The 24,820-nt window shown below is 58.4% G+C and overlaps 3 protein-coding genes across 10 annotated transcripts; 2 read left to right on the top strand and 1 right to left on the bottom strand.

Annotated features, from left to right (window-relative positions):
* Positions 1 to 312: 312 nt before the first annotated feature.
* Positions 313 to 11,656, bottom strand: AP3B2 (adaptor related protein complex 3 subunit beta 2). Of its 5 annotated transcripts, none has more exons than XM_065077167.1 (28): positions 11,480 to 11,642; positions 9,010 to 9,085; positions 8,854 to 8,928; positions 8,619 to 8,714; positions 8,376 to 8,536; positions 8,185 to 8,251; positions 7,628 to 7,810; positions 7,346 to 7,522; positions 7,025 to 7,122; positions 6,692 to 6,746; positions 6,467 to 6,538; positions 6,246 to 6,308; positions 5,910 to 6,042; positions 5,718 to 5,827; positions 5,466 to 5,642; positions 5,195 to 5,381; positions 4,975 to 5,093; positions 4,637 to 4,748; positions 4,089 to 4,278; positions 3,841 to 4,009; positions 3,704 to 3,758; positions 2,939 to 3,045; positions 2,598 to 2,829; positions 2,433 to 2,517; positions 1,740 to 1,837; positions 1,603 to 1,626; positions 995 to 1,133; positions 313 to 765 (listed from the first exon to the last, which is right to left on the bottom strand). In XM_065077167.1, exons 1-28 carry the CDS (start codon positions 11,590 to 11,592, stop codon positions 615 to 617), a joined length of 3,324 nt encoding a protein of 1,107 aa, XP_064933239.1. In that variant the 5' UTR covers positions 11,593 to 11,642; the 3' UTR covers positions 313 to 614. The 5 variants fall into 5 exon arrangements, with proteins under 5 accessions (XP_064933239.1, XP_064933241.1, XP_064933240.1 ...); XM_065077169.1 differs by having other exon boundaries at positions 4,670 to 4,748; XM_065077168.1 differs by lacking the exon at positions 1,603 to 1,626 and having other exon boundaries at positions 11,480 to 11,656.
* A 1,275-nt stretch (positions 11,657 to 12,931) lies between these two features.
* LOC135580591 (uncharacterized) lies at positions 12,932 to 16,569 on the top strand. Of its 2 annotated transcripts, XM_065077182.1 has the most exons (9): positions 12,935 to 13,351; positions 13,624 to 13,638; positions 13,753 to 13,942; positions 14,049 to 14,308; positions 14,472 to 14,513; positions 15,230 to 15,416; positions 15,523 to 15,779; positions 15,943 to 15,987; positions 16,262 to 16,569. In XM_065077182.1, the coding sequence occupies exons 1-9, from the start codon at positions 13,283 to 13,285 to the stop codon at positions 16,268 to 16,270; spliced, it is 1,074 nt and encodes a 357-aa protein (XP_064933254.1). In that variant the 5' UTR covers positions 12,935 to 13,282; the 3' UTR covers positions 16,271 to 16,569. The 2 variants fall into 2 exon arrangements, with proteins under 2 accessions (XP_064933253.1, XP_064933254.1); XM_065077181.1 differs by having other exon boundaries at positions 12,932 to 13,351; positions 15,943 to 16,569.
* Positions 16,570 to 20,036: 3,467 nt separating this feature from the next.
* LOC102099049 (uncharacterized) lies at positions 20,037 to 23,822 on the top strand. Of its 3 annotated transcripts, none has more exons than XM_065077183.1 (7): positions 20,037 to 20,396; positions 20,767 to 20,965; positions 21,071 to 21,330; positions 21,494 to 21,538; positions 22,256 to 22,418; positions 22,525 to 22,625; positions 23,623 to 23,822. In XM_065077183.1, the coding sequence occupies exons 1-6, from the start codon at positions 20,145 to 20,147 to the stop codon at positions 22,599 to 22,601; spliced, it is 996 nt and encodes a 331-aa protein (XP_064933255.1). In that variant the 5' UTR covers positions 20,037 to 20,144; the 3' UTR covers positions 22,602 to 22,625; positions 23,623 to 23,822. The 3 variants fall into 3 exon arrangements, with proteins under 3 accessions (XP_064933255.1, XP_021136991.2, XP_021136990.2); XM_021281316.2 differs by having other exon boundaries at positions 20,040 to 20,396; positions 23,373 to 23,822; XM_021281315.2 differs by having other exon boundaries at positions 20,044 to 20,396; positions 23,642 to 23,822.
* The last annotated feature ends 998 nt before the right edge of the window (positions 23,823 to 24,820 follow it).

The following is a 24,820-nucleotide window of genomic DNA, read 5'->3' as shown; positions in this document are numbered from 1 at the left end:
TTTCTGCAGCCGACACACAAGCAATTCTGCTTTTGAATAAATAGCTGGGAACCTCCCAGGATGACTCAGATCCCTGGTAGGGACCAAACGCCTCCCACCCTGCACCGAGCCCAGGGGGGTTCACCCCAAACCTATGTATTGGTGACATCAATAACAGGTTTTCTCTGACATCCAGCAGCCACCACCCCCAGGGGACTCCCATGTCCCCAGCTGCCTAAGGGATGTGTCCCCTTGTGTCTCCGCAGCAGAGCCTGGAGTGGGGACAGGTTGGGGTTATCCAGCCACTATGCGCACAGAGCAGAGGGGAAGAGAGCGGGTTCGAGAAGAGCTTTATTGGGAGATTCTGGCCATAATAAATAGGGGTTACATTGGGAGACGGTGGCGAGGGGCCGGGAGCTGGAGCCATTGACATCACTCCAAGCAGGACATCACCCCGTGTCCTGTCTGTCCCATTCTGCTCCTTCATCCCAGCAGCAAAATTGCCCCCGGGGTCACTGCCTGCTGCCCCGTCGGGGAATAACCCAGCAGAAATGGGAGCAGGGGGCATTTTGGGGAGCGACGTGGGGCAGAGGAGGGTGGGAGGCCAAGGCTGTGGGTGCAGCGGGGCCCGGCTGTCACTGCGCCAGGGCCTGGACGATGTCCTTCACCAGCATGGTGCCAATAACCATCTTCTCGCTGTTGACGGTGAGCTGGGCCGCAGCGCCCTCCCGTCGCTCCAGGGTGATGAGCACCAGGCTCCCACTTGTCATCGTCTTGGCTGCGAACCTGCTCGCCGGCAAACATGAAACGTCAGGGCAAACTGTCCCCCCATCACCTTCCTGTCCCCTGGGATGCTCCGGTGGGGACCAGGGAAGCGTCTGTCCCATGTCCACCATCACAAGTGGGTTCACGCAGGTTCCTTGTCCTAACAGGAGCCCTGAGTGTCCTCACTGTGATTTGTGTAGGACCGGAGAAGTGACAGCGTCTGCGTGGTCCCAGTGTGGGGTCCGGCTACCTGTACTCGTTGGCGGCGCCGCAGGGCACGCGGCCCACGTTGGCGGCCAAGGTCACTTGCTGGACGATGGCGTGATCGCTGCGGCACTTCTCGGGCAACGTCAGCTTCTCCGTGATCTCGCTCATGCCCGTCAGCTTCCCTGGAGCAGCAGCAGAGGGACCTGCCCGTCTCCGGCCACGCACCCAGCGGCCATGTCCCTGCTGGCCCCTGTTTTGCTGTCCCCAAACCAGCTGCCAGCTCCCCACGTCCCCAGCTGGCTGCCCTGCTTGCTACTCTTCAGCCCAGCAGAGGTGGATTCGGGAAAATCCCTCTTCCCAGGCTCAGCACTGTGTCCCTGCCCAGTGGCAGCAGCCACATCCCTGGGGATGGGCTCCTGTGGTCACCAGTAGCGATGGGGGATGCTGCTACTCCAGGAGCATGGGGACACAGGGCCAGGGTGTCCCCGTCGCTCACCAGACACAGTACTGGGAGCACCAGGGGTGGCACAAGCCCTCCATGCTGCACAGGGACCCAGTGGGGCCACCCTGGTGCCAGGGTGGTCACCCCAACCCGCAGGGGTGCAGGGGAGACACAAGGGGAACAGAGCTAGTCTAGGGGCGGCCACTTACCCTCGCCCGGCCACGCCAGGTGCTCTAGGGGCACGGCAAGGGTGGCAGAGGGGACAAAATGGGGGATGAACATTTGCACTGTGGCAGTGGGTACCCATGCGCCGCCCTGTTCCTGTCCCCGTCCGTCCCCAACTAACCCTGCTCCTTCTTGAACTCGTTCTCGCTCATGAAGACAGGGGCCATGAGCTCCCCCACAGGCGGCTGGATGGAGACGTAGAAGTGGCGTGTGTGGGTGCTGGGGAGAAAGGTGGGTGAGGGGGATGTATGCTCAAAATGTGTGTCCGCACCCCACTTCCCATCCCTACCCTGGAGCAAAACTGAGGCACAAAAGGCCTTGGTAATAGAGAGAAGCTGTCAGGCTGGACCTGGGACTGCTGCCACCTCCTTGACCCCTGCAGGGCCTCAGTGCCTGTCCTGCTGTCCCCTGACCACCCCATGCCCAACCCAGTGTCCCCCCTGCCCTGTAAGGACCCTGGTTCCCATCCTACTGTCCCCCATCTCTTGGAGGGACCCTGTCCCTCTGTCCCCAGGGGCACACCACACTCTCTCCTGCTGCCCTCTGTCCCTTGGAAGGATGTTGGTGGCTGTCCAGCTGTCCCCAATGCCCTGGAGCAGCCCTGTCCCCTGGGGTACCCCATACCCTGTCCTGTCCCTTGTCCCCTTACATACCCCATGCCCTGTACAGCTGTCACATGTCCCCTGAAGGGATGTTGGTGCCCACCCCCACTTTCCCCATCCCCTGGAGCACCTGTGTCCTGTCCCTTGAGCCCCCCATGCTGTCCCCATCCCCTGGGACACCCATCCCTTCCTGCCCAGTGCCGGGCACTCACCACAGCTGGAAGTTGGCCGCCTGGGTGGAGTCACAGAAGTCGATGCCCATCACCACACTGGCTGTGTCCCCAGGTGCCAGGTGCTCTGAAACCACAGGGCTGCCACCACGTCCCACATCCCTGACCCCACCCCTGTCCCCCCGCAGCGTCGTGGCCGTGCCATACCGATCTCAGGGAACTCCTGGATCCGCATGCCAGAGAGCAGCTTGGGCTCACTGACCCGCAGGTTCTTCACCTCGGCGTCGGTGTTGTTGGAGATGTGGATCTGGACGGCCACCATGTGCGGGTCCCCCGGGAAGGGCCGACGGCTGAAGCAGTACTCCACCGACAGCCCCTCGCCCGCCATGCGGTGCAGCAGCTCGTAGGTCCTCATCGCACCCAGCCCCGGGCTCAGCAGCTGCCAGGGACCGAGGGATCGGCGTGGGCCGCCCGCCCCCTCCTTGTGACCGCCGCAGGTGGTAGGGGTCCCAGGAGCCCCCTGGGAAGAGGATGCTGGGGACACTTACAGCGGGTGCTAGGGAGGTGTCAGTAAGCGTGAGGCCCTCCAGGTCGGTCACCAGGCTGGTGGAGACGATGCTACTGGAGGGGATGGGCTGGGGAGGAGGGGGGGTGACTACAGGGTGGGGAGGAAAGGGTTAATAGAGCTCTGATGAGCCACAGCCCCATGGGGATAGCTGCATGGGGACAACCCTGGTGGCACAGCCCCATGGGGAAAACCCTTTAGGCACAACCCCACAGGCACAGCCCCATGGGAACAGCTTCAGTGGCACAGCCCTGTGGAGCAGCCCTGTGAGGACAGCACCAGTGGCACAACCCCAGAGGGACAGCCGCATGGCAGCCCTGGTGCACAGCCCCATAGGGACAACCCCAGTGACATAGCCTCATGGGACAACCCCATGGAGACATCCGTGGTGGCACAGACCCATAGGGACAGCTGCATGGGGCCAGCTCTGGTGGCCCAGCCCCATGGAGACAGCCCCAGTGTCAGAGCCCCATGGGTACAGCCCTAGTGGCACAGCCCCATGGGGACAACACTGTAAGCACAACCCCATGGGCACAGCCTCACAGGGACAATTCCATGGAACAGCCCCAACGAGGACAGCCCCACTGTCTCACACCCATCCTCTGGGGACAAAGACCACTCACCCCACTGGTCCCTGTCCCAGCTCAGCAGCCCCCAAGAGACCCACAGGACCCTGATCCCACCAGGGTGGGTGCCCATGCCTCAGTTTCCCCAGTTGCCACAGTGATGGCCCTGGGCAGCCACTCACAGTCATCCAGGTCGAGCAGGGAGATCTCCTTGGGGCCAGCCCTGCTGCTGGGGGGCTGCAAGGGGGCAGAGAGACGGGGGTTGGTGAGAGGAGACCTGGGGGTCCCTGTCCTGCCCCCCATCCAGCCCGGCCCTCACCGCCTTCCTGCGCTTGGCCTCTGCCTCGGAGCCAGACTCGGAGTCTGAGGAGCTGCTCTCGGAGGCGCTGGCCTCCTCTGACGAGGTCTCAGTGCGGCCCTTCCTCCCCTGTGACGCCTTCTTCTTCTTGGTCTTCTTCACCCCATCCTCCTCCTCTTCCTCACTGGGGCTGCGGGGGGAGCCCAGCTCAGGGAGGGCAGGGATGAAGGCTCGGGGAGGGGGGGCACCCCAACCTCCCTGGGGGGTACCTGCCCGGGGCTGCCTTGCGAGAGCCTTCCTTCTCCTTCCTCTTTGGCCTCTCCTCCTCCTCCTCTTTGTCCTCTGACTGCTCCCCGCTGCCTTCCTCCTCATCTTCCTCCTCCTCTTCCTCTTCACTGCTGGAGCTGGAGCTGCTGGAGCTGCTGCTGCTGCCGCTTTCCTCGCTGACCGACTCGGGCTCTGCGGGTGACACAGCTCTCAGCCCTGCTATTGTGTCCCCACCATGTCCCCACACTTCCCTGCTGTGTCCCTCCATGTCCCCAAAGCTCCCTGCTGCGTCACACTGCATCTCCCCATCTTCCCACTGCATTCCACTGTGTCCCCATGACCCCCCCCAACATCCCTGCATCCCCCTGCTACATCCCTCCGTGTCCCCTGCCATGTCCCCATCACAATGGGATGTCCCCACTGCAGTGTCCCCTGCCCCATGCCCCACCATGGTGGCACTTGTCCCATGCACCCACCACGGTGGCACCTGCCTAATGTCCCTGCCACAGTGACCCCAGCCCCACACCCTACCGTGCCACTGGGTCCTCACCACTGTCCGCCGACTCCGTGGGCCCCGACTCACCCTCCGAGTCCGAGTAAAAAGGTTTCTCCACCTTCTCCTTCCTCTTCTCCCGGCTGGTGCACTTGGTCCACTCAGGAACCTGCCGGCACAGAGTGGATGGATCAGGGCCACCACCCATGGGTGGGGAGCCCAAACAGCTGCCCTTGACCCTCTTCTGTCCCCAAGCACGTGTGTGGGCACCAGAGAGGCGACATGGGGCAGCTGAGAAGCACCTGGGCACCTCCTGAGGCTCTCCCAAAACCTCAATGTGACGCTCCCACCTCAGCCCCACCATGCACCCCAGCACCCCAGGGTGCTCCACGTACCTCCACATTCCTCACGGAGGGGTCAGGAGCCTCGTCCGGCCAGTCGGGCAGCTCCTGGTAGCCCACAGCCTTGGCATTGAGCAGGTGGGACAGGGAGCCCAGCTGGAAATGGTCTCGATCTACGGTGGGGTGAGAGGTGGCAGCAGCTCGGGGAGAGCCATGCAGCACCATGGTGACAGCTGGCCCCGCGTCCCCATGCCCTGTGACCAAGGGTGGGTACCTTTGAAGGAGGACTCCAAGATGGGGGCAGGTTTTTGGGCCAGGAAAAGCTTCTTGGCGTACTTGTTGAGGGCTCCGCTCTTCTCGGTGGGCACGATGAGCTGGCGGATGAAGCGAGCCCGGTCACGGATGTCATAATTCTGGTCGTACTTGGCCAAGTTGAGGACGTACTGGGTCAGCAGCTTGCTCTGCACCAGGGGACACACTCAGGGTCAGCCTCCTCTTCCCCAGTAGGGAAACTGAGGCACACCGTTAAGTCACATCCCTGGTACCTGCTTGGAGTTGGTCAGGTAGAGCTTGGCTGCCAGGTTGATGACCTGCAGCTTGACGATGTCCTCCTCGTTGGTGAAGGACTTGGCCATCTTGCGCAGCACATCGGGCGCAATCTTGGGCACGTGCTCGCAGTACTCGCCAATGAGCCACAAGATGCTGGCCCGTGCCATCGGCACCTGCAAAACGCCCTCAGGCACATGGCATCGCTGCCACCTCCCTGGTCCCCGGGGCCACACAACATCCCATCCCACCTGGATGTTGTCGGTGAGCTTGGCCATGTGCTTGATGATCTCGCTGTGCTGGGCCGGTTGCATCTGCAGGAGCTTTTTGATGACAACCACGGATTCAGCCACCACCAACTCTGCGGGTAGAGGTCCATCCTTAGTGGGGTGCTGCCCTGAGAATGACGGAGTCCCCATTTTGTCCCCAACACGTGCACTCACCATCCCGGTTGGAGAGGAGCTGGACCAGACCATTGAGGCAGGTGTCCCGCACCTTCCCAATGTTGGTGGCACAGCGCCCGATGGCTTGAATGGTGGCTGCCACAAAGTCCTTGTCCATGCTGCGGATGTATGTCTGCACAGGCATGGGGGGGACACACGACATGTCACCCCCATGACACCCCCATGTGTTGGGGCTGTTTGGAGCCACCCATGAGGCTGGCATGGCCTTAGCCTACTCCTGGTGGGACTCTCCTCCATCCCCTCTGTGGTGGTGTTTTGGCACCCAGAGCCATGGCAGGGTGGCACAACGGTGACATCAGTATGGCCGTGGCATACCTGGAACTCCCGCAGGATGGTGGAGATGTTGGTCTCGTTGGCCAGGTTGGTGAGGACCTCCAGCTGCAGGAAAGAGGAAGAGATGGGGACATGGTGCCAAGGCATGAGGTCCTTGCTGTCCTCCTGTCCCCAGGGCATGGAGAACAGTCGCCCCACGGGGAAGGGCTCCATGAAGCCCCAAAGGCACCAGCAATGGCTTCTGTTGGGTGTTTCCAGGTCACCTTGAGGATCTTGATCTGTGTGGGGTCCGTGGAGCGAATGTAGAAGCTCTTCAGGTAAGGCTCAAACATGCCCTGCAGGCAGAGCCAGTGGCGTTAGTGCTATCCCTGTACCCCTGTCACCGAGGAAACCCACACGCAGCTGGCCCTGGTGACCCTGCTGCCTAGCCCTCATTCCGCTCCAGAGTGAACAGGGCCAACTCCTCCAATACCAAGTCCAAGACTCACCCGCCGTTTGATGGACATGGTGGCCACATTCTGCAGCACCACATACTGCACCTCGCTGTGGGAAAAAATTTGGGACAACCATCAGTGAGGCAGGGCTAGACCCCCCCAGCAAGTCCCTGTGAAGATGGGGCAGGACCCACCACCCAGCTGGTGCCACCACGACACTGCTACCCCATGTCTGGATGGGCCTGGACCAAAAATCCCTCTTTTTTTGGCAATTCACCCCAACATGATGTCCCTAAAGGGATGGGCATTTTGGGGGTCTCTCCCAGGGTCCTGGGCCACCCCATGGGGTGGTGGGGTAGGGGACAACCACAACTGGGTGCCACAGACCTGTGACTCCGCAGGAGCCGCACCAGTGCCTTGGCGATGACGCCAACTTCCGCCTTGGGTGCCAGGTGGAAGTAGAGCTGTGCCACGGCCATCACCACCTGCCGGGAGACACCCCGGTGTCACCCACTGAACATCAGGCACCCCGAAAGATGCTGTGTCCCATTTGTGAGCACCCAGAGGAAGCCCATCCCTGGGGACGCCCATCCCTGGGTGTCCCTCAGGTGCGTCACTGGCTCCTTAGCCAGTGGAGACATCACAAGCCCAGGCTGATAGACACCAGCGGTGGCCTTGGGGACAGCCAGGCCTGCGGCAGGGGCTCACCGCGGCATTGCGGCTCTGCAGCAGGGGCTTGGTGTTCCGCAGGAGCAGGCGGTGGTCGGGGTCCATGACGTAGGGCTTGCGCTTGGCCAGCGGTGCTGCCTCCGCCTTGGCGTCCTTGGCGTCCTCCTCCTCAGAGCCGTAGAAAGCCTTCTCGGTGCTCTCCTCTAGCAAGGACTCCTGTGGTAGATGGGTAACCTTGCACCCCCAACAGTACCCTCCTTCACCCCACCTCCCTGGGGACACCCAGTGGATCCCGGGTCACCCCAAGGCTCCTGCACTCACGTTCTGGTTGGGGCTGAGGAACTGCGTGCGCGCGTAGCGGGTCAGCATGTTGATGATGACCACCTGCCCCCACTCCTCCACATCGATGAGCAGGTTGCAGAGCTTGCGGTAGTTCTTGTGGATGAGGTCGATGCGCTCGGGGCAGACCTCCTCGAACGCCATCACCACGCTGCCGGCCACCAGCTGTGCAGGGAAGGCCCAGGGTGACCCACTGGGGTGGTGGCATCTCTGTGAGGATGCTGCTTGGTGGGAATGGTGGCATCTCTGTGAGGATGCTGGCTCAGTGGGGACATTGGCATCCCCGTGAGGATGCTGGACCTGTGGGGTTGGCCGCATCACCACGAATATGCTGTATTGGTGGGGATGGTGGCATCTCCGTGAGGAGATGGTGGGAACACCAGTATCACTGCAAGGATGCCCGCTCCACATGGTTGGCTGCATCCCCATGCGGACACCAATTTGGTGGGGACATCAGCGTCCCCAATGATGACACCAGGTCAGCAGGGACAGTTAGGTGCCCAGATTTAGGGGCAGGGGAGACACAGTGCTACGCTCACCGTAGTCTTGTCCGCCAGGAGCTTCTCAATGACCTCGATGAGCTGGTCCTTCTGGTCCGAGTCAAGGCTGTGAGGGACGAGCAGGGCAGGTGTGGGTGGACCAAACTGGCCACCCCACCACTGCCCATCCCTGAAAGCAGCCGAGATCCCAACGCTGCACCCTTACTGGTACCCCAAAATGTAGCTGTTACCTGTACAGCTTAGGGATGGCATGGGCAGCCGTCTTGCGCACGTACGGGGACATGTCCGAGGCTGCCTCCTTGATGGCCAACATCATGATGGGCACGATGATGGGCACGCGGATGCTGGAGAGGACCCGCAGGGCGCTGGCACGGATCAGCTGGTTGGGATCCTGTGGGGACAGATGAGGAGCTGCAGTGTGGGGGGCTCACTGTCCACCCCAGGATCCCCTTTGTGTCCCCAAACCAACCCACCTTGAGTCCTCGCTGGAAGGTGGAGATGGAAAGCAGGGCTAGATCCTGCTGCTCCTCTGCATAGCGCACCAGGTAGACATACACCAGCTTCTTCACCTGCAGGGTGAAGGTGGTGGGACCACCTCAGTGTCTGCCAAAACCCAGCCCATCCCCAGGACCCTCCTGCAGGTGAGGCACCACACCCCGGGCACCACACCACCATGGGTGCCACCTGGACCCCCAAGACCTTCCTCACCTCGATGTTCTTGCAGGCGACGTTTTTCACCACGGCTGGGAAGAGGTCAGAGGCGTTTTTCCCCCGGGCGATCATCTAGGGGGTAAACGAGCGGCACGTCACCGGGCAGCCGGCACAACACCAGTAATTGTCCCTGTCAGTGACAGCAACACTCACCGCCACAATCCTCTTCATGGCCTCCAGCTTGAGCGAATCCTTGTTGCTGTCAAGCATCTCCTTGAGGTCATCATGCCTGTGCCGCGGCAAAAAAAAATCCCATTTTTCCATTTTTAGTCATTTATACCTATTTTTACCAATTTCTAGCCATTTTCTTTTTGTTTTGTTTTTCACTCCCAGCTTGCCATCAGGCTGGCAAAACAACCGTCTGCCATGCAATATTCATGGGGACAGGAGTTGGGTTACAACCAGGTGAAAAAGGAGCCGGAGGGACCGGTGCGGTGCTGGTACCCAGCTCTGTATCCATCCCCTGCACTGGGACAGGGACCCCATTCCAGCCCACACTGGGATTGTCACCCTAGAATGTCCCCAAATGGCTTCTTGGGGAGTGACCACCCATCACTGGCCCATCCTGGTTTCCAGCTCAGCCTGACTGTGTGTCCCTTGTCCCCTCGTGGGCACAGTGGCCATGGCATCCCAACTCAGAGCCCTTCACTGTCCCCTCCCTGGGGTGGGAAAATGCCACCACTGTCCCCTGGGTGTCACCACTATCCCCTCTTCTAATGAACATCCATCCCCACAGAACCACGGGGGACCTGCAAGGCCGTGTCCACCCAACGCTGCTGGATGATGGGACAATGCTCGGCCAGAGCCACCATCGCCAGAAGGTCCCAGGAGGTTCCTTGGGGGGGTCTTACCGCCGTGCTAGCCCGGTGTCGGTGGCCATCGCGGGCTCGGGGCCAGCAAGTGGCCGCAGTTCATCAGCTCGCAGGGCACTGTAGCAGGCAGGTTGTCCTGCCTCGCTGTCCAGCATGGGGCTCGTCACCTCCTTGGCTGTGTCAGCACCCAACGGTGCTTTTGGGCGCCCGGCCGGCCCCACCGGCAGCTGCTGCAGCAGCTTCTGCACCGGTGGCAGGGACAGCATGGCTGCAGCCGGGGTGGTGGCCCTGCAGACGGTGGCGGGACGGTGGCCCCGCTCCTCCTCCCAGCACCGCCGGCTGAAACCTGAGCCTGAGGATGGGCTTGGTTTGGGTTGCAGCCACGATTGTGAAGTCCTTCCCAGGGGACGAGATCACTCCGGGGTGTCACATCCCAAGTGACACCTGTCGTGCAGCTGGGGCTTGGGGACATTGCAGGGAGCTCCTTCCCTGGGCAATTTGAGTGGCTCAGTCCTGGCCAGGGACCCCATGTCATGATGGGACACTGGGCTGGGTGGCGGGGTGGCACCATGGGACACCTGTGGGCATCTCCCCCAGGTGATGGGGTGTCACTTGGGGGACATTTCTCTTTCCCAATATCCATGCCCGGCTCATGGGGATGGTGACAGATCTGGTGTGGCCACAAGGAGACAGGCTGTGGGGAAGGGCAGCACGCAGGTGATGGGGACACTGGTGGGGGTCAGGGGTGGGAGACAATGCCGGGGGGAGGTTTGGGGGGGCACTGCCAGCCTATGGTGACATGGCCAGACTGGGGGACACTGACAGAGGGACAGGGATAGGAGACACTGCCAGAGTGGGGAACACTGACGGCAGGTCACTGTGGGGACCTGGCCAGACTGGGGGACAAAGACAGGGGTCAGGGCTGAGCGACACTGCCAGACTTGGGGACAGTGCTGCGGGGGTGTCAGAGATAGGGGCCACTTCCAGAGTGGGGGACACTGCCAGGGGCTCACAGATGGGGGACACTGCCAGACTGGGGACACTGCCAGCAGGGCTGGGGACACATCCAGAGTGGGGGACACTGTCAGTGGATCAGGGCTGGGGTGTCACTGCTAGACTGGGGGACACTAACAAGTGCTAATGGATGGGGGGACACTACCAGAGTGGGGGACAATGCCACGGGGTCACAGACTGGGGACAATGCCTGAATGAGGGACACGGTCAGTGAGTCAGAGCCAGGGGGACACTGCCAGATTGGGGACACTGCCAGCAGGTCAGGGATGGGGACACATCCAGAGTGGGGGACACTGTCAGTGCTGGAGGGACAAAGGGACCCCCACATTTCCGCAGCTCCAGGGACCCTCCACCTTCTTCTGTGTCCCTGCCATGTTCCCCTAGCAGCCTGTCCCATACAGGGGTGACATTGCTCAGCACCCCCGGGGACCTCCTTGGGGGGTTTGGTGCCATCACCCGGGCACCCCCTGAGACCCGCAGGAGCCAGCAGAACCGGGAGGGGGACACTGTCACCAGGGTGTCCCCCAGCTCAGGATCCCAGCAGCTCCAAAACCCCGCGGTTTTTCCCCAAACCCCTCCCCTGCCTTCACAACCTGCAGCTGCGGTGTCACCGCGTCCCCTGTCCCCATCCCCATCCCCATCCCCATGCTCATCGCGGTCCCCGTCCCCATCGCCGTCCCCGTCCCCGTCCCCGCGGCAGTCGGGTACCACGTCCCCGGCGGGGAGCAGCCACCCAGACCCGCGGTGCCGCCCCCCCCCGCCCGGTGTCCCCGCGTCCCCCCCCGCGTTGTCCCCACCTCTTGTAGTCGGAGGAGAAGATGCCGCCGCTGGCGGGGTCGTGCCCGTACTCGGGCTCCCCCAGGCTGGAGGAGCCCCCCTTGTCCTCCCCGTAGGCCGGGCTGGCGGCCATGGCGGGATGCGGCCGGTTGGGATGCCGGGACCGATTACGTCAGCGCCGTGACGTCAGCGCCGTGACGTCAACCCCGCGGCTCGGCGTGCCCCCCCGCCCCACTCCGGGGTGTGGGATTACGGGGGGGATATCGCCCCAAATTGGGAGTGGGGGGGGGTTAACCCCAAAAAAAGAGGGTCCCCAGCTCTGCACCCTGAGCTACCTGCACGGGTTTGGGTGCCAGACAGTGATAAAACGGGTGTAACTGAGGATATTAGCAGTAGTAGCATGTGGGATGTGATGATATAGTATATATCATATAGCTCGTATAACATACACCATGATGGAGTTTATAATGATACATATTTACAGAACAGTAATATATCATAACATAATATCATATAATGTACTGTAATGTACGTGACAACATGTCATGTCATACCCACAGTATGTCATATTATATTACATTTTATTACATATGATATTAAGTATATTCTATGACGTTATCTATATTCTGTATTCTATTGTACCACGCTATAAATACTCCATAATCCATTCCACATTCTATATTATACGCTAGATGTTATATATAATGTGTTACATATTATATGTTGTATACATGTTATACCACATTATATTATATTTCAGATTATATGAATTATATTTTATATCCTATATTCTATATTCTATCCTAATAAGTATTCTACATGACACATTATCTTCTACATGCTATATGGTATCTTGCATGTTATATACAGTGTATGATATACATCTACGATATATTATGTATGATATTGTATTATATTATTTATTCTTAATATAGTCATTAGTGTTGCTACTTTTCCTATTACCAACAATAAAAATAACAATAATATCAATAATAATCACCAGTAAATACTGACGTTGGCCAGTGTTACAGTCATTATCACCCTGGGCAGCCAAGAAGCTCCAGAGGCTGGTGGCAGCCGGGCAGCTCTCTCAGCCCATCAGGCAGGACTGAGGCTGTAGGTAAAATGAGGCACGTTTCAGGTAGCAAAATTTAATAAAACATCTGATTAGCGCATGGCAATTAAGCTCCAGGAAGCAGAAAGCAACGTTTCCCCCCCCACCAAAGAAAAGCTCCTTCCTGCTGGGGACCACAAAACCCTCCTGGGGACCCCACAGCACTGCTGAGGACCCCAACACCCGCTGAGGGACTCCACAGTCCTGCTGGGGACCCCGCAGCCCTCCCAGAGACCCCAACCCTGCCAGGTAGAGCCAACCCTGTGGCATTTGTGCTGTTTTCACTTTCACTTTCCAGTTCCCAGCAGCTCCTTTCCCCGAAGCCGCCGCTGAGCCACGTCCCAGCCCTGGTGGCGCCACCCCCTCCTGCCCCCCCGCAGCAGCAGCTGCTCTTTGCTCCCCGGGGCCTCTTGCAGGACACGCACTTTTGCACGTCCTGCAGCTCCTCGCACTCCCGAGCTCTCTGCAATCTCCCAATTTACCATTTTGAATGGAATCAGCAAATTAATTTGAACTAGAACAAGTGGAAGCAGCCGCCCAGAGCTTTTCTGTACTTTGCTCTGTTCGGGGTTTGGCTATTGACCTTTCTCCACCTCTAGTGTATCAGGAAGAATGTGAGGTCAGGATTTGCCCCATCCCCTGCATTTCCCTCAGCCCTCGGAGGAGTGAGCAGCCCAGGTCTGTCACTGATTCTGTCCCAAAGAAAACAATGGCACACGCTGCCCCTTTCATCGGCGTTGGATCTATCTTAGTTTCAGCTGCTGCAGGTACCAGCCTGGTAAGTGCACTCCCATCTCCCTCACCCATTGCACGCAGCTGCCTGGACGGTGGTCAGAGCAGGGCAGGGAGGGGAAGATGCACAGGGCTTGTCCCGGGACGGCTCCAGCTCGGAGCCGTTGGGAAGGACGGGTGACTTTTGCCCGAGCCCTTGTGCCTGGCAGGACCCACCCCGGGCAGGGTGTGATGGCAGCTGGGACCCTGCCCTGGCGCACGGGCAGGACGTCACAAGCACGGCGCTGACACCCCTTTTCTGTTCCTCTCTCCTTGCAGGTGTTCAGAAACACTGTAAGTAGGAGCTTGGAGAGACCTGCACCGACATTTTGAGGTCCTGGGGGGCATTGGGATTGATGGGGCCGGTTCTGCCACCTCCTCACCTCCCCTTCCTGGTGTGGTTCGTAGAGCACCAGATTTCTGCTGTTCAAGAGCGTCCGCGGGCACGGTCAGATCTTCAAGGTGCTTTCTGAGAGTGAGTTGCACCCTGGAGACATCTTGCTCTTCCCCGTTGATGGAAGCAATAACATCGTTGTCCAGATGATCTTCAAACATGCAGCCGTCTACTGTGGGGATGACGAGGTCATTCACTTTGTGGGTAAGCGCCAGACCCGCTGCTGCCATTTGGGTTGTAGTGATCCTCAAAGTGTGGCCAGCGGCTGTGGTGGCCGGGCCAGGGCGATGGGCGGCTCTTGCTTGTCCAGGCACCAACACTCAGAGGAAACGTGATGTGATCAGCAGTCGGAAGACTTCTGGAGTGATCGCCAAAGAAGGTTTGGTGAAAATGGAAAAGGAGAGGGGAAAGTACCTGATTTACCGGAAAAAAGATGGGGTTAATCTCAGTGATTTCTGGAGAAAAGTCAAGGAGGCGATGAACAGCGAAGCTGAGTATTGCGCCAGCAAGAACAACTGCATCCACTTCGCCCTCTCCCTCCTGGGCTTGGAGAAGTTCTCCTCAAAACTGGTGAGCACGGAGCTGGTGTCACGGCCGCGGTGGGATGGCTCCTGTACCCACGCCCAGCCCTGCGTTTGCATCCTGATCTGATTCCCCCTGGGGTGCCCATGGGCGGTGGGGACAGCGGTGGGGACAGCGGAGCCCCCTGCACATGGACAGCTTTCTCTTGCAGGTGCAAATCCAAGATGAAGGTGACAGCAGCCGCAGTGAGACTGTGAGTACCCTCATGTAAACCCCCCTGGCAGGGTTTGGGGTCCTTAGGAGGGCTATGGGGACTGAAGGAGAACTGAGTCTTGAGGAGGATTGGGGTCCCCCAAGAGGGATGGGTTCTCCTGGAAGGACCTCATGGGCCTAGAAGGACTTTGAGGTCCCCAGAAGGGCTTTGGGGTGCCCAGAACAGACAGGTATCTCCACGAGAGTTGGAACACGTGAGGGGGATTCAGAGTCTCCAAGGAGGTTTTGGGGAAACCAGGAGGGCTGGGGTGCCCACACACAACTGGGGTCTCCAGGAGGGCTGTGGGTGCCCAGGGAGGTCTGAGACCCAGGCAGGACCAGAATCCCCAGGAAGGCTCCTGGCTCCCCCACCCACTGCACGCAGCTGCCTGGACCATGGTCAGAGCAGGACAGGGAGGGGAAGATGCACAGGGCTTGTCCCGGGACGGCTCCAGCTCGGAGCCATTGGGAAGGACGGGTGATCTTGCCCAGGCCCTTGTGCCTGGCAGGATCCATCCCGGGCAGGGTGTGATGGCAGCTGGGACCCTGCCCTGGCGCACGGGCAGGACGGCACGAGTACGGCGCTGACACCCCTTTTCTGTTCCTCTCAGAGCTTGGAGAGACCTCTCTCAGAAGTGTGGGTGTCTTGAGGGGGGTTGGGGCCGATGGGGCTGGTTCTGCCTCCACCTCACCTTCCCTCCCTTTTGTCATGGGCAGACATTCAAGTTTCGCCTGTTCAAGAGAAGCCCTGAGCATGGGAACATCTTTGAGGAGGTGCCGGAGCACAAGTTGCAGCCTGGGGACATCGTGCTCTTCCTCTTGGAGAGCAGCTCTCAAGAGCTCAGCAGCATCTTCAGACATGCGGCTGTCAGCTGCGGGGATGGAGAGTTGATACAGTTCCGACGTAAGCACTTGACCCCCTGATCCTGTTTGAGTTGTGGTGGTGGCCAAAGTGTGACCAGTGACCGTGGTGGCCGGGCCAGGGTGATGGGCAACTCTTGCTTTTCCAGGGATCCAGAGCAGCTCCGGTCTGACCAGCAGCAGTGTGACAGCCCCGGCTCTGGTCACCAAAGAAGGCCTTGGGACCATGAAAAAGAAATGGGGGAAGTTCAAGATATACCATAAAACAGACGGGGTTGCTCTCAATGACTTCTGTGAAAAAGTCAAAGAGGCAATGAACAATGATGCCAAGTATGACTTTATGAAGAACAACTGCATCTACTTCGCCCTCTCCCTCCTGGGCTTGGAGAAGTTCTACTCACAACTGGTGAGCACAGAGCTGGTGTCACGGCCGCGGTGGGACGGCTCCTGCACCCACCCCCAGCCCTGCGTTTGCATCCTGACCTGATTCCCCATGGGGTGCCCATGGGGGGTGGGGACAGCGGTGGGGACAGCGGAGCCCCCTGCACATGGACAGCTTTCTCTTGCAGGTGCAAATCCAAGATGAAGGTGGCAGCAGCAACAGTGGTGGGGCTGTGAGTATCCCCATGTCAGCCCCCCTGGCAGGGGTTGGGGTCCCTGGGAGGAATGAGGGGTCCAAGGCAGGGCTGTGTCACCAGAAGAATTGGGTCCTCACTGAGGGATGGGATCCCATGGGATGACACTGTGGTCCTGGGAGGGCTTTGGGGCTCCTCAGGGACTGTGTGATCCCTCAGAGGGTTTTGGTGTCCCCATGAGGGTTTTGGTGTCCCGTCCACACGGGCTGGGAAGGGCAGGGCAAGGGATTATGGGTCCGTCCCCCCTTTCCAGGCCATCTGAAGCCCCCCCAGCCCGGTGGGGCAGGGGAGCAGCCACACGGCGTGAGGGGTGGCAGCCCCGTGTCCCCCGAGGATGATCCCCGTGACCCACAGAGGATCCTCAGCATCACCCCGCGCACCCCAACTACTCACCCAGGGAAGGAGCTTTTGTTTGGGAGGGTGGGGGACGTTCCTTTCTCTTTGGAGCTTAATTGCCATGCACTAATCAAATGCTTTGTTAAACTTTGCTACCGGAAAGATGCCTGATTTTGCAGACATCTCTATAATAAAATAAAATAAATAATGCAATAGAAAATAGAACATTTGGTGACTGTTTGGTGGGAATGGTGACATGTCTGTGAGGATGCCGGCTTGGTGGGAATGGTGGTATCCTCCTGAAGATGCCGGTTCTGGGGACGGCTGTGTCCCTGTGAGGATGCTGGGTCAGTGGGGACATTGGCATCCCCATGAGGACATCAGCCCTGCGGGGATGGCTGTAATGCCACGAGGATGCCCTGTGTATAGGGACAAGACACTGAGCCCTTCCTTTGTCCCCTTCCTGAGATGGGAAAATGCCACCACTGCCCCATTTTTTAAGGGATATCCATCCCTACAGAACATGCGACACCATGTCCACCCAATGTTTCTGTTGTGTCACCCATGGGACAATGCTTGACCACAGCCACCATTGCCAGAAGGTCCCAGGGGGCTCCTTGGGGTGGCCCTGCAGATGGTGACAGGGCTGTGGCCCTGATCCTCCTCATGGCACCACCGGCTGAAACCTGATCCTGAGGATGGGGTTGAGGTTGGGCTGCAACCACCATTCCGATGCCCTTCCCAGGGGACGAGGCCACTCTGGGGTGTCACATCGCAAGCGACACCTGTCCTGCAGCTGGGGCTTGTGGACGTTGCAGGGAGCTCCTTCCCTGGGCGCTTTGAGTGGCTCAGTCCTGGCCAGGGACCCCATGTCATGATGGGGCACTTGGCTGGGTGGCGGGGTGGCACCATGGGACACCTGGGGGTGTCTCCCCCAGGTGATGGGGTGTCAACTGGTGGGCATTTCTCTTGCTCCGTGTCCATGAATGGCTCACGGGGACAGTGACAGATCTGGTGTGGCCACAAGGGGACAGGCTGTGGGGAAGGGCAGCATGCAGGTGATGGGGACATTGCTGGGGGTGAGGGGTTGTGGACACTGCCAGGCTGGGGGACACTGCACAGCACAAGCAGCAGGGTTGGCACGGTCACCAAGGTGGGTTTTTGGCATGGCGGTGTGAGATCACAAATTTTGGGGGCAGAGAGGTTCTCAGGATGCAGCTGGGCACAACTCTGTGTCCCCAGCTCACTGGGCATCAGGATTTCTCTTTGCAGAAGAACCTCCTCACCAGGTAATGGGGCAACTTGCGGGGAAGCACCCACACCCAGGAGGTCCCATGTATTTTGTGGCACCCTTCACCCATGGACTCCGTGGATGAGACCGGCCCAGTTCTGAATCTGGGGTCAGAGGGACTGAGGCGTGGAATGACCGTACAACCCTTGAAGTTATAAGGAAGATATGCATCTATTTACGACGCCGGACACACGGGGAATCGTTTCACCTAATGCTTGTGTAAAATTACAGTAGCTGTGAGCTTGGTTAAATGCAGTAAAGTGTTACATATTCATGAAAGTTTTAGGAATGCCTATAGATATTCATAATCTGTCCCCAAGAAGGCGGTTCGTATTACAATGAGTTCTGGGAGACCATTTCCATAGTCTCCATCTCTGGCTCCTCCTGGTTGCAGCTGCGCAGTGATCGCGACCCCGGGTCCTCTTTCTCTGTTGTGGCAGAATGCAAACCCCTCTCCTTCCTTCAGTATGGCACATCTCCCCCTTTTCTCTGCTACTTGAGGCTAACAGCTTCTTTTGTTTGACCCGGAGCACCCTGGCTCCTGGGACATTGGGAGAGGGGCGTGCCGAGCCGCTGGGCGCCAGCGGCCAGGGTAAGGCTTCAGGGGCACCCACAGCCAGTGTGGGGGGTGCAGAGAAGCTTCTAGAGTGCCTACAGTCAGATCTGATCAGATAAAAACGGGACTCTCGTCGAGACCTGGCCCTTTTGCCGTGGGTCTCTCGGAGCACGAGCTTAGCCACTGCCGCCGAGAGCCCCCCTCCCTGGGATGGAGACTCCGCTTGCCTCGCCGCCACGGGTGTAAGTAAAACTTCTCGCAGGATTGCGAGTATATTTATACTTTTCGTGCACATATGCACGTATAACTTTCCGTGCACATTTGCACACGTACTTTACATTATTTCCTCGCACAATCGCGAGTGTATTCTCCTCCCGTGCTTCTACATAAGCACGTGTAGGATTCCGTGCACACTTGCACGTATAAGTAAATTAACTCTCGAAGGGTTGTGAGTGTATTATAAAGTTACTCTTGCGGAATCGCGAGTGCACACTTTCCGTACTCACTATGAGTATGTGTATCTCTATGAAAATAATCCCACACCGTGTTTAGGCAAGTGTGTACTCCTCCGGGACTCGGGGACGGCTCCGGCATTGTTTTGAGTGAAGCCACGTGCATGCACTCTGTGGACCGCCAGTTGTATTAATTGGCTGCCCCCCTCAATAATTTTCCTCCACTGATATCCGAACCTGCATTTAAGTCACTTTTGGAGTGCTAAAACCCTGTTCCTCACCGGTCTAATAAAAGTTGTTTTTGGACCTTGTTGTCCCTTAAATTAACCTGCGAGGACTCTCCGTGACATCTGTACACCGTCACCTTTGGTCAGTGTGACGAGCTGGTTGGGTCTCAGACTGCTGAGTTGGTTAAAACTGGCGTATCTCCTGTCCTGTGCCCAAGTTTCTGTAATCTAGTTCACCCAAAGATGCATCAAGGATGCACCCAAGGATTATTATCCTTGCAAGGCGTCAGGGAAGTCCTGATTCTCATACAATAAGTTACACAGAGCTAAGCAAGGCTAGGCAATAGTGATGTGGGTTAAAGGGTTAGCTCTTAGTGATGTGGGGTAGGGTTAGTTCTTCAAGTGTTAGTTATTAAGTGTTAATAAATTCGTTGTCAGTTCCCTGTATCAGGACGGGGGTTTTCGGGGGCAGGTAGGTGGGGGCCCGGTGCTCAGTACCTGGAGGAGATGACCCCTTCTCCAAGGGTTTCCCCATCCATGGAGAACCAAGCTGTGCCCAAGCCACCAGGAACAGGGGATGACCCAGAGGTTCGGTGATTCTGTTGATGTCCCAGAGCACCAGTGACCCTGAGACACAGATGGGTCCCCATGCAGTGACAGGGAGATCATCCACCTGGAAGGTGAGCCCCAGCAGGTGGTCACAGCAGGAGGACGTCCCTGTGCAAGAGACACGGGGCACAGTGTCCCCTCTGTCCCACAGGCAGCTCGGGGACGTCCCATCGGGGATCATGGAGGAGCACAGCAAGAGCCACCTCCTGCAGATGTTGGATCCGGCCAAGGTGCTGCAAGGGTGACAATGTGGGTGCGGGACACACGGGGATGGAAGATCCTTATCCTGAGGATCGGTGTCGTGATGGCGCCTCTGGCATCGCTCTTGCGTGGCAATGGATGGTTTGCATGGGGAGGCTGTGCCAGTCCTGCGGAACTTCTGTTGTTTTCACTTTCACTTTCCGGTTCCCAGCAGCTCCTTTCCCCGAAGCCGCCGCTGAGCGACGTCCCAGCCCGGGTGCAGCCACCCCCTCCTGCCCCCCCGCAGCAGCAGCTGCTCTTCGCTCCCCGGGGCCTCTTGCAGGACACGCACTTTTGCACATGTCCTGCAGCTCCTCGCACTCCACAGCCTTTCCAGGGTCTCCTGCCCCACCTCCCTCCCTCTATGCCCAAACTTAACATTTCCAGTGGAATTAGCAAATTAATTGCAGCTTTGGGAAGTGGAAATGCCTCCTGGCGCTTCTCTGCACTTTGTTCTACTCGGGGTTTGGCTTTCAGCCTTTCTCCGCCTCCTGTGTATCAGGAAGGATGTGAGGTCAGGTTTCGTCCCTGCTGCTGTTCCACCCATCCCCTGCATTTTCCTCAACCCCTGGCGGAGCGAGCAGCCCGGCTCTGTCACCAGCACCGTCCCAGAGAAAACAGTGATGAATTTCTTCTCTCGCATGTTTGCTGGTTCCAGAGTTCCAGAGAGTGTCGCGGTAAGCGCGCTCCCGGCTCCCCCACCCATTGCACGCAGCTGCCTGGACGGTGGTCAGAGCAGGACAGGGAGGGGAAGATGCACAGGGCTTGTCCCGGGACGGCTCCAGCTCGGAGCCGTTGGGAAGGACGGGTGACTTTTGCCCGAGCCCTTGTGCCTGGCAGGATCCATCCCGGGCAGGGTGTGATGGCAGCTGGGACCCTGCCCTGGTGCACGGGCAGGGCGGCACGAGCACGGCGCTGACACCCCTTTTCTGTTCCTCTCAGAGCTTGGCCCAACCTCTGCTGGCAGAGTGGGGGTCTGGGGCTGTTGGGGTGTGATGGGGCTTGTTCTGCCACCTCCTCACCTCCCCTCCCTGGTGCTGTTGGCAGAGGGAGTATACGTCCATCAAGTTTCTGTGGTCAAAGAGCCTCCCTGATCATGGGGTGATTTTCGAGGAGGTGTCGGAGCAAGATTTGCAGCCTGGGGACATCGTGCTTTTCCCCATGATGAGCAGCTATAAAATGTGCAGCAAAGTCTTCCAACATGCAGCTGTCTACTGCAGGGATGGAGAGGTCATACACTTCCTGGGTAAGTGCCCGACCCCCTGGTCCCGTTTGGTTGTGGTTGTGGTCAAAGTGTGGCCAGTGGCTGCGGAAGCTGGGCCAGCGTGATGGGCGGCTCTTGTTTTTCCAGTTGGAAGCGATACAACCTCATTGGGTCAGATCAGCGGTTTCACATATGAGGGTATGATTGTCAAGTCAGGCTTCATAGCCCTGAAAAATAAAAGAGGGAAATGCAAGATTTACCGGAAAAAAGGTGGGGTCAATCGCAATGACCTCGATAGTGAAGTCGAGAAAGCGATGAACAGCGAAGCCAAGTATTCCCTCTATAAAAACAACTGCATCCACTTCGCCCTCTCCCTCCTGGGACTGGAGGAGTTCTACTCAGAACTGGTGAGCACGGAGCTGGTGTCACGGCCGCGGTGGGACGGCTCCCGCACCCACCCCCAGCCCTGCGTTTGCATCCTGACCTGATTCCCCATGGGGTGCCCATGGGCGGTGGGGACAGCGGTGGGGACAGCGGAGCCCCCTGCACATGGACAGCTTTCTCTTGCAGGTGCAAATCCAAGATGAAGGTGACAGCAGCCGTAGTGGTGGGGCTGTGAGTATCCCCATGTCAGCACCACCAGCAGGGTTTGGGGTCCCTGGGAGGGCTGTGGAGACTAAAGGAGGGCTGAGTCTTGAGGAGGATTGGGGTCCCCCAAGAGGGATGGCTTCTCCTGGAAAGATCTCACAGGCCTAGAAGGACGTTGAGGTCCCCAGAAGGGCTTTGGGGTCCTCAGAGCAGACAGGTATCTCCAGGAGACTTGGGATGTGTGGGTGGGTTTCAGAGTCTCAGAGGAATCTTTGGGGTCCCCAGGAGGGCTGAGGTGCCCACACATAAAACTGGTATCTCCAGGAGGGCTGTGGGTACACCAGCGAGGTCTGAGACCCAGGCAGGACTGGGATCCCCAGGAGGGCTGCGATGTCCCCAGGAGGGAGTGGTGCCCAGATGGGATGGGGTTCCCAGGGGGCTGGGTGCCCCGAGGGGACTGTGAGATTCCTGGGAGGTCTGTGGGTACCTGAAGAAGGGCTGGGTTTCTGGGTGGCCTGCAGCATCACCAGGACTAAGCATGGTAAGCATGGTCCGATCTGCACACCCCGTTGCACACATCTCTCCTTGCAGCTGTGGGCCAACACTGTAAGTAGGAGCTTGGTGAGACCTGTGGTGGCATTTTGGGGATCTGGGGGGCATTGGGGGCAATGGAGCTGGTTCTGCTGCCTTCTCACCTTCCCTCCCTGGTGTGGTTGACAAACAATCATGTTTCTGCTGCTCAAGAAAAACCACATACATGGGGAGATTTCAGAGAAGGGGCCGGAGAGAAATTTGCCACCTGGGAACATCGTGTCCTTCCCCTTGGAGAGCAGCTCTGAAAAGCACAGCAATGTCTTCAAACATGCAGCTGTCTACTGCGGATCTGGAGAGGTCGCAAAATTCCAGGGTAAGTGCCAGACCCCCTGGTCCCGTTTGGGTTGTGGTTGTGGCCAAAATGTTGCCAGCAGCTGCGGTGGCCGGGCCAGAGTGATGGGCGGATCTTGCTTTTCCAGACTCAGGCACCCAGAGCACAGAGGATCTGATCAGCAGTCAGAAGTGTCGGGGTGAGATTGTGCGAGCACGCGGCTGAGGAAAACATGCAGGCCGACTCAGTGTGAGTGATAAAGCATGATTCAACTTTATTGCCCAAAATAGCGCGTATTTATACCAAACACAATAGTTATGCATACTTGTCTCTACCTAATAGGCTTAGCATTAAAAAGGATACATTTACTTATACCACCTACTTGGGTTTAGTTATCTATGCACATCCTGCACTCCTCTGACCCTTATCTCTTCAAGAACAGACCCCATTCCTCTCTTCAAGGATATGCAGACCCTGCCACAGTCAGTACTTTTCCATCTCCCCCTTCCCCATGGCCTAATACTCAAGCTAACTAAGGCCTACTTATGTCAACTAAAATGGGCTCTGCTCGTACAGTTGCTTGGTGGACTCATGTCCACGCTCCTTGAGCCAATCCCTGACAAGATTGTCAAGTCAGGCTTCCACGCCCTGAAAAATGAGAGACCCGACTGGGAGATTTACCGGACAAAAAGTGGGGTCAATCCCAATGACCTCTGTAATGAACTCGAGAAAGCGATGAACAGCGAAGCCGAGTATTCCATCTATAAAAACATCTGCATCCATTTCACCCTCACCATCCTGGACTTGCAGGAATTCCACTCAGAGTTTTGGGATTCTGGGAGAACTGTGGGGTCCCTCAGAGCGTTTTGGGGTCCCCAGCAGGGCTGTGGGGTCCCCAGCAGGGCTGGGCTCCAGCTGCCAGTGCTGCCAGAGGACCCATCTGCACGAGCTGGGAAGGGCAGGGCAGGGGCTCAGGGGAACTTCCCCCCTTTCCAGGCCACCTCAAGCCTCCCCAGCCGGCTGGGGCAGTGGAGCAGCCACACGGCGTGAGAGGTGGCAGACATGTGTTCCCCTAGGACGACCCCCCCGACCCACAGAGGAGCCTCAGCATTGCCCCGCGCACCCCAACAACTCGCCCAGGGAAGGAGCTTTTCTTTGGGAGGGTGGGGGACGTTGCTTTCTGCTTCCTGGAGCTTAATTGCCATGAGCTAATCTGATGTTTTCTTGAACTTTGTTACCTGAGAAGTGCCTGATTTTACCTACAGCCTCAGTCCTGCCTGATGGGCTGAGAGAGCTGCCCGGCTGCCACCAGCCTCTGGGGTCTTGTCTGCCCAGGATATTAATGAGTGAAACACCGGCCAGTATCAGTATCACCAGTGAAGAACAGTAATAACAGCAACAATCAGCAGCTATATAATAAAATAAATAATGCAATAGAAAATATAACATTTGGTGACTGTTTGGTGGGAATGGTGACATGTCTGTGAGGATGCCGGCTTGGTGGGAATGGTGGTATCCTCCTGAAGATGCCGGTTCTGGGGACGGCTGTGTCCCTGTGAGGATGCTGGGTCAGTGGGGACATTGGCATCCCCATGAGGACATCAGCCCTGCGGGGATGGCTGTAATGCCACGAGGATGCCCTGTGTATAGGGACAAGACACTGAGCCCTTCCTTTGTCCCCTTCCTGAGATGGGAAAATGCCACCACTGTCCCATTTTTTAAGGGATATCCATCCCTACAGAACATGCGACACCATGTCCACCCAATGTTTCTGTTGTGTCACCCATGGGACAATGCTTGACCACAGCCACCATTGCCAGAAGGTCCCAGGGGGCTCCTTGGGGTGGCCCTGCAGATGGTGACAGGGCTGTGGCCCTGATCCTCCTCATGGCACCACCGGCTGAAACCTGATCCTGAGGATGGGGTTGAGGTTGGGCTGCAACCACCATTCCGATGCCCTTCCCAGGGGACGAGGCCACTCCGGGGTGTCACATCCCAAGTGACACCTGTCCTGCAGCTGGGGCTTGTGGACGTTGCAGGGAGCTACTTCCCCGGGCAATTTGCGTGGCTCAGTCCTGGCCAGGGACCCCATGTCATGATGGGGCACTCGGCTGGGTGGCGGGGTGGTACCATGGGACACCTGTGGGTGTCTCCCCCAGGTGATGGGGTGTCAATTGGTGGGCATTTCTCTTGACCCATGTCCATGAATAGCTCACGGGGACAGTGACAGGTCTGGTGTGGCCACATGGGGACAGGCTGTGGGGAAGGGCAGCATGCAGGTGATGGGGACACTGCTGGGGATCAGTGATTGGGGACACTGCCAGGCTGGGGGACACTGCACAGCACAAGCAGCAGGGTTGGCACGGTCACCAAGGTGGGTTTTTGGCAGGGCGGTGTGAGATCACAAATTTTGGGGGCAGAGAGGTTCTCAGGATGCAGCTGGG

Source organism: Columba livia, chromosome 11, assembly GCF_036013475.1.
Source record: "Columba livia isolate bColLiv1 breed racing homer chromosome 11, bColLiv1.pat.W.v2, whole genome shotgun sequence".
Lineage (NCBI taxonomy): Eukaryota > Metazoa > Chordata > Aves > Columbiformes > Columbidae > Columba > Columba livia.
This window is presented reverse-complemented; position numbering and strand designations above follow the sequence as displayed.

What these genes read in the sequence shown, in the direction of transcription:
- AP3B2 (XM_065077165.1), bottom strand. Translation starts at nt 11,592, where the DNA reads ATGGCCGCCAGCCCGGCCTACGGGGAGGACAAGGGGGGCTCCTCCAGC. An exon ending in GCCATCCCTAAGCTGTACAG is followed by an intron (nt 8,252 to 8,375) that starts GTAACAGCTACA and finishes CGTCCCTCACAG; the next exon opens with CCTTGACTCGGACCAGAAGG. An exon ending in TGCAGAGCCGCAATGCCGCG is followed by an intron (nt 7,123 to 7,345) that starts GTGAGCCCCTGC and finishes GTCTCCCGGCAG; the next exon opens with GTGGTGATGGCCGTGGCACA.
- LOC135580591 (XM_065077181.1), top strand. Translation starts at nt 13,283, where the DNA reads ATGGCACACGCTGCCCCTTTCATCGGCGTTGGATCTATCTTAGTTTCA. An exon ending in ACAGCAGCCGCAGTGAGACT is followed by an intron (nt 14,514 to 15,229) that starts GTGAGTACCCTC and finishes TGTCATGGGCAG; the next exon opens with ACATTCAAGTTTCGCCTGTT. An exon ending in AGAGTTGATACAGTTCCGAC is followed by an intron (nt 15,417 to 15,522) that starts GTAAGCACTTGA and finishes TTGCTTTTCCAG; the next exon opens with GGATCCAGAGCAGCTCCGGT.
- LOC102099049 (XM_065077183.1), top strand. Translation starts at nt 20,145, where the DNA reads ATGCCTCCTGGCGCTTCTCTGCACTTTGTTCTACTCGGGGTTTGGCTT. An exon ending in GAGTTCCAGAGAGTGTCGCG is followed by an intron (nt 20,397 to 20,766) that starts GTAAGCGCGCTC and finishes TGCTGTTGGCAG; the next exon opens with AGGGAGTATACGTCCATCAA. An exon ending in AGGAGTTCTACTCAGAACTG is followed by an intron (nt 21,331 to 21,493) that starts GTGAGCACGGAG and finishes TTTCTCTTGCAG; the next exon opens with GTGCAAATCCAAGATGAAGG.